The sequence below is a fragment of the Cetorhinus maximus genome, chromosome 15 (assembly GCF_964194155.1).
Source record: "Cetorhinus maximus chromosome 15, sCetMax3.hap1.1, whole genome shotgun sequence".
Classification (NCBI taxonomy): Eukaryota; Metazoa; Chordata; class Chondrichthyes; order Lamniformes; family Cetorhinidae; genus Cetorhinus; species Cetorhinus maximus.
The window spans coordinates 11,173,484-11,180,460 of NC_135893.1; the positions used below are offsets into that span (position 1 = coordinate 11,173,484).

Sequence of the window (6,977 nt, forward strand, 5' to 3'; positions counted from 1 at the left end):
GGTTCCAGGCTATTTGGTACCCAATCTGTGCTCAGTTTAATTAATTTCACCCATAGCAACAGAGTTTTGCCATTGTCCTCAATGCTTCTGGGATAACATTCAAACTCAGGTTCCGTCTCCTGATCACCATCCAGTGACCTCTGCTACACTTGCCGATTGGTGGGTATCAGTGTGAGAACTGGGCAAGGGTGGGGTTGCTGACGGTGATCCGGTGGGGAGTAGAGAGATTCCAGGAGGCCAGGGATATGAGTGGTGGTTTGCTGGTAGGCTTGTTGGGCCTGAACGCTCCTGCTGATCCTGGCCCAGGAGCAGTGCCATAAAGGCACTAACTTCATGGATTTGGCCCTTCTCGCCTGCGGGTTTGTCGAGGCCTGGGGACCCCCAGATGACATGAGCTGCAAAATGGAATGACTGTTAACGTAAACATGCAGCTTTATTATAATAAATAGCCTCCTCCAAGCCCATTGGCCTCTTGTCTCTGTTACAACTGGAAGCAGATGGGTTGGGTTCCTGTTTCAGAATTTTAGCCTTTGACCCAACCCCAACCTGCCTGTTTTAGGGAGTTAGGATTCTGCCTGTGCACCTGCATAAAAAATGTTCACTGGTCCAGGTACAGGAGAACTTCACCCGTTCTACAGCTTTCAGGATAAGAGAGAATTGTGTTGCCTTTTTAAAAACAAATTATTCAGTAAAATGGCCTCTAAATGATAAGGGGGACACACCTATCAAAACATACGTTCACAATTTGGCTTGAAGCACCAAGCAAGAGGGAGGTCTTGTGGCGCAGTGGGTGGTGTCCTGCCCCTGAGACAGAAGCCCTGGGTTCGAGATCTCTCTCTCTCTCTCTCTCTCTCTCTCTCTCTCTCTCTCTCTCTCTCTCTCTCTCTTTCCCCCCCCCCCAAAACCCCGGGCTTGATGGCCAAGAAAGGCACGCTCATAACACGGCCAAACAGGAATCAACTTGCAGATTCTTCCCACACACGCCAATGACAGGCGTTAAGCCGGGAGAGATTCCTGGTCAGCCATGTAGTGGAAAGAACGTTGGACCCTCTACCATCGCTATCCTTGGCTCCAAACTACAACATGCATGTAAAAAGTGCATGCTGTCACAGGAACTCTAATTCCCTGAGTCACCAAAACACACCACCACCAAGTAAGTCTCCACAAACTTGATCACAATGTTACTACAGGGAGTAAATAGCAATGTCCATGCAGTTGGGACATTCCGATTTTAACTTTCCTTTTTCTTTGCTCTACGGCAGCTGATATGAGTCCATGGTATCTGAATATGCAGGTGGACGACACCTACAGCATCCACTTTCCAGAGCAGGAGTGCGGAGGGTTATCACACCAAGAGGGAAAGAGCATTGAACAAACCTATGTTACTCTAAATTGTGCTTGCTGATCACTGCATTATGTGAGGAAGACCCGCCTGGACAGACTCTGGGTTTATTCAGGTGCCGATAAGACACTGTGGGTGAGAAATTGCTGCAATGGTGGGTTTGGTGGCAAACAGGCTGGATTTCTATGCTACTGTTAACGTTTTCGAGCTGCAAATTGTTGCAGCAATAATAGCTCAGCGACTGCAGTGTTGCATCGGGAACCTTGTCAACATCGCGCCCAGTTGGCTTATCTCCCTTGACCAATGAAAGGAAAGGGCAGAGAAAGAAACAGAGTGAAAGATGGCAAAGGAAATTATGTAAATTGGAGTCAGGCTAAATATAGAGGCACAAAGAGGAGTAAACAGACAGACAGAAAGAAAGTGTATGCTGTGAGAGAGAGAGATGGGAAGAAAGGGACTGAAATGAATATTGAGAAAAACTTAAAAAGCAAGCAGCAGAAGAGAATGATGTAACAGGAATTACTGTGTTAGTCCATGAACAATTAGAGTGAATGACACAAGTTGAGGATAATGCACAAGCAGCCTTGACTCGTGTACAGGAGAAATGATTCAAATTCATCATAATCATGAGCGGTGGAACACCCAGTGCACCATGGCGTTGTTCATTGTTCTGTTTTTTAAAAAAAAACCTTAAGCCCCCTTAACCATCATTGTAGGTACAAGATACAATGTGACTCATTATAGCAACCAATCGCTTATCAATTAGTCCACAACTTGGGGTGGGGAAAATCCCCAGTGGTGGAGAGTTTAGGGAACCATCAGTTCCTCCCTAGCCTGCCCATTTGAAAACAAAAATTCATTCTTGGAAATGTGGGTGTCGCTTGCTAGGCCAGCATTTATTGCCCATCCCAATTGCTCTTGTTCAGAAGGCATTTAAGAGTCAGCCACATTGTTGTGGGTCTGGGGTCACATGCAGGCCAGACCAGGTAAGGACAGCAGATTTCCCTTCCTAAAGGACATTAGTGAACCAGATGGATTTTCAATGACAATTGACATTGAATTCAAATCTCATTGTCTATGATGGTGGGATTTTGAACCCAGAACCCCAGAGCATTACCCTGAGTCTCTGGATTACTCATCTAGTGACAATACCACATTGCCACCTCCTCCCTAGACATCATAGCTCAAATTACTCCTACACTGTTTCCCAAAATGTTATTTCCTGAAAGAAATCTATCTAATTTGCATTTGAATGAGTGACTCTGAGTGTTGAAACTGTTTTGCGTCCTGAAGTTAGTTATCAATCGACACTACCGGGAGTATGGATGACAGGAGTGGCATCAAAAGATAGTGCCAAGACAGATAAAAAGAATTTAAAAAATATATCCAGGAACAATTCGATACCTGCTGGAGTGAGAATCTACTTCTGCATTGCAGACCCCTCCCCCTCCCGCTCCAATTTTATGGGCCTCCAAGCTGGAGTGGCACGTCAGGATTATAAAATTATGGAATGAACATGGCTCTGTAAGACATTCATTTCTTGCCCAAATGGCTGCAGTGAGAACCATTTTCTATGACGGCGTAAATCATTACTGCAATCGGCAGTAATTCGATTGGGAGCCCTCATGACCCAAGTGGACTTTTATCGGATTTGGCGGAGCTCAGGGTGGAAAATTGCAAATTGTCCAGCAATTTGCAGAGAATGAGAAATCATGGCCTATCCCTTTTACTCCACAAATTGCTGGATTTTGTTTTTTTTTATGAATTGCTAATGACGAATGTTGTTAATGCATCATTCTGAAAGACTGACTCTGTAGCAATTTCTGGTTCCAAACCTGTCATCCCAGTTGATCACAGCCACAGTAGTTGGGGTCGGGGACTGGGATACGAGGTCTGCCACTATTTTCACATGGAGCCCTGTGGAGGGAGTGAACCCAAGCAGGGTTCCCATTACTGATTCCGAAGGCTAACCTGCTGGAAAGTTGTGATTTTGCAGCGCACTTGAAGAGTGGCTGATATCAATTATGTGGGTTCATGCATGAAGGAGAGCCATTTATACAGCGAGGTAGATGTGGAGTTTCAATTCATTCACAAGATGTGGGTGCGGGCCAGCATTTATTGGCCATTGCTAATTGCCCTTGAGAAGGTGGCAGTGAACTGCGTTCTCCAATTCATGTGAAGAAGATCCTTCTAAGACACTAGTTAGACCTCAGCTGGGATATTGTTTACAGTTCTGGATGCCTCACTTTAGGAAGGATGTGAAGGCGTTGGAGAGCGTGCAGGAGAGGTTTACAAGAATGGTTCCAGGGATGAGAAACTTCAGCTATGAGGATGGATTGGAGAAGTTGAGACTGTTTTCCATGGAGAGGAGAAGGCTGAGAGGATGTTTGATAGAGATGTTCAAAATCGTGAGGGGGCTGGACAGAGTAGGTAAGGAGAAACTGTTCCCTCTCGTAAGAGGATCAAGAATGAGAGGGCACAGTTTTAAAGTGATTTGCAAAAGAAGCAAATGCGGTGAGAAAACTTTTTCACACAGTGCGTGGTTCAGGTCTGGAATGCACTGCCAGGAAGTGTGGTGGAGGCAGGTTCAATCGAGGCATTCAAGAGGGCATTAGATGATTATTTGAATAGAAACAATGTGCGGGGTTGTGGAGAAAAGGCAGGAGAATGACACTGAGTCACAATACTCATTCGGAGAGCCGGTGTAGACACGGTGGGTCAAATGGCCGCCTCCTGCACCATAACGATTCTGTGATGCCTTCAGTGCTTTGAGGGAGGGAGTTCCAGGATTTTGACCCAGTGACGAAGAAGGAGCTGCAATATATTTCTAAGTTAGGATGCTGTATGACTTGCAGGGGGGAAGCTGGTTATGGTATTCCTATGCACCTTCTGCCCTTGCCTTTCAAGGTTGTGGATTTGGGAGGTCCCAAAGTAACAAAATAGTTTGATCTTTCTCTAATGAGACTGTTACTGTGGAAAATTTATGTTAGGGGCTGTTAGGCACCGCCCCCCCAAAAAAAAACTGATATAGTTTGTCTAAAACCCCAACATTTTTAAGCAATGTTTGTCCTGCCAGTGTTTTGCTGTGGCTCACCACAGGAAATATCCAAATGTTCAACTGGCATAACGTTTGACTGTTTTGCTGTGTATAAAATGGAACAGGGGGAGGAAACACATGTTCAATGGGATTGTGAGAGGTCACAATGTTAAATAATGTAAAAAATGAACTGCTATGCAGTTGAAATAAAATTTGAAGAAATTACTTTGTTATTAATGTGTACTGTGTCATTAATCTAAATCAAGAATGTAGAGTAAGTGAGCAAACAACACAGTCCAACGAATCTCTTAATGTCTCTGAAAGATCACCAACTTGAAACATTATCGCCACCTGATGAATGTTTTGGGTATTTTCTGTTGATATTTCAGATTCCCAGCATCTGCTGTATTTTGTCTTTCTTCTGAAATATCATTTACTCTGAGACTTCATTTCTCTCTGCGTCTCTCTTCCACATTCACGTTTTCCTTGCTTCTCACATTTCCGGGTCACTTCCATCTTTCTCTGCTTGCGCTCACTAGCTCCAAACACGAAGATAAAAGCAAAAAACTGCGGATGCTGGCAAATAGACTATTCCTCCGGCCAAAGCCATCATGTCAGACTCTACAACCTGCTGGCGTTCTTCACCTTATCCAATTTCTCAAATGCCAAAATCACCCTCTACCTGCACAAGTGCAAACTGCTTTTTAACTTGGTAGCTTCACCTCAACTATTCTCTTTCTCCCCTTTCCTCCCCTTCACTCTCTGCCACAATCCCCTCACCTCTTTGTCTCATTTCAATTCCTGTCGTTCTAACAATCACAAGCCATTGTCTTCAGACCTTACAAAACTCTGCTCCCTTGACACCAACTACACCCCTCTCCTTGGCAACAGTCAGACTGAACCAGACTGTTACTTATCACGGTATCATGTTTGATCCCGAGATGAACTTCAAATCCCATATCCACAGCATCACTAAGATTGCCTATTTCCACCTCTGTAACACCTGGCTCTGCCTCCGCCTCAGCTCATCTGCTGCTGAAACCCTCACCCATGCCTTTGTTACCCCCAGATTTGACTGTTATATTGCACTTGAGGGCAGCCTCCCACCCTTCATAAACTTGAAACCATCCCAGTGTCCTTTCTCACGCCAAGTCCTGTTCACCCATCATCCCTGTGCCTGCTGACCTACATTGGATCCCATTTGAGCAACGACACCTTCTCAAGGGCAATTAGGGAGTGCTGCACTGTCAGAGGTGCAGTCCTCTTGGTAAGACATTAAGCAGAGTCTTGTTGGCCTGCTCGGGTGATGTAAAAGATCCCATGGCACTATTTTGAAGAAGCATGGGAGTTCTCCCTAGCCAATATTTATCCCTCAGTCAACATCACAGAAACAGATTATTTGGTCATTATTACACTGCTGGTCTGGATGTTTTCTGTCTGCATTTTGGCTGCTGTGTTTCTTGCATTACAACACCGACCACACTTTGAAAGTATTCCATTGACTGTAAAATGCTTTGAGATGTCCGGTGGTCATGAAAAGCATTATTTAAATGCAAATCTTGCTCTCTTTAACATTTGATTAAAAACTACTGTGCACTGTAGCTGCTGAAGGTCAGGATCCTTTATTACTTCATGTGATGTGGACCTCATTGGTAAGACCAACATTTATTGCCCATCCCTAATTAACCTTGATTCGCAAGAGACAGGAGCAGGTGTAGACCATACTACCTGTCAAGCCTGCTCATCATTCAATATGATCATGGATGATCTTGGGCTTCAACTCCACTTTTCTGCCCACTCCCCATACCTCTTGATTCCCTGAGAAACCAAAATTCCGTCTATCGCAGCCTTAAATGCATTCAACCATGGAGCATCCACAACTCTCCGGAGCAGAGAATTCTTAAGATTCACAACCCTTTGAGTGAAGAAATTTCTCCTCCTCTCGGTCCTAAATGATCGACCCCCTCACCCTGAGACTGTGCTTCCAACCCTGTTCTAAATTCCCTGTCAAGCCCCTTCAGAATTCTGCATGTTTCAATGAGACCACCCCTCATTGTTCTAAACTCCACAGAATATAGGCCCAACTTACTCAGCCTCTTATCCTAGGCCAACCCTCCTATTCCAAGGACCAATCTAATGAACCTTTGCTGTATTGCCTCCAATGGAAGAATATGCTTCCCTATTGATGGAGTCCAAAAGAGCGCACAGTATTCCAGGGGCAGAATTTTGCATTCCACAGGCGGGCACACACCCGGCCCAATCGGGTGTAGAATCGCGTGAGATGATGTCGGGCGAGCCACCCCAATGTCATCGCGCACTCGCGTGATATTTAACTTGGCAGGTGCGTGTGGCAGTCAAAAGCGTGCCTGCTGACGATTAAGCCCATTAGTGGCGCAATTGAACCAGATTTTTCGCGGCCCGTCCAACCTGATGGTTGGCGGACATGCCAATTGGCCAGGCGGCCTTTACGTTTTTCCCGTCCAAGGGCAGGATGGAATCTCCGTTAGGAAATAAAAAGATCGGGGGACAGCATTTTTATGGGGTCTGCTTTCAGGGCACTTGACTGCGCCGCAAAGACGTTTTGTTGCAGCTTTGTTG

General features: G+C 45.3%; 1 protein-coding gene across 1 annotated transcript in view; it reads left to right on the plus strand.

Moving 5' to 3' along the window:
• The window catches only part of LOC144691135 (tumor necrosis factor receptor superfamily member 1B-like), a 20,596-nt gene extending 15,984 nt beyond the window's left edge, over nucleotides 1-4,612 (plus strand). The window contains exon 4 of the mRNA XM_078559203.1: nucleotides 1,263-4,612. Coding sequence (XP_078415329.1) covers nucleotides 1,263-1,405 — 143 coding nt within the window. The 3' untranslated portion in view covers nucleotides 1,406-4,612. The remainder of the gene's footprint in view (nucleotides 1-1,262) is intronic.
• The last annotated feature ends 2,365 nt before the right edge of the window (nucleotides 4,613-6,977 follow it).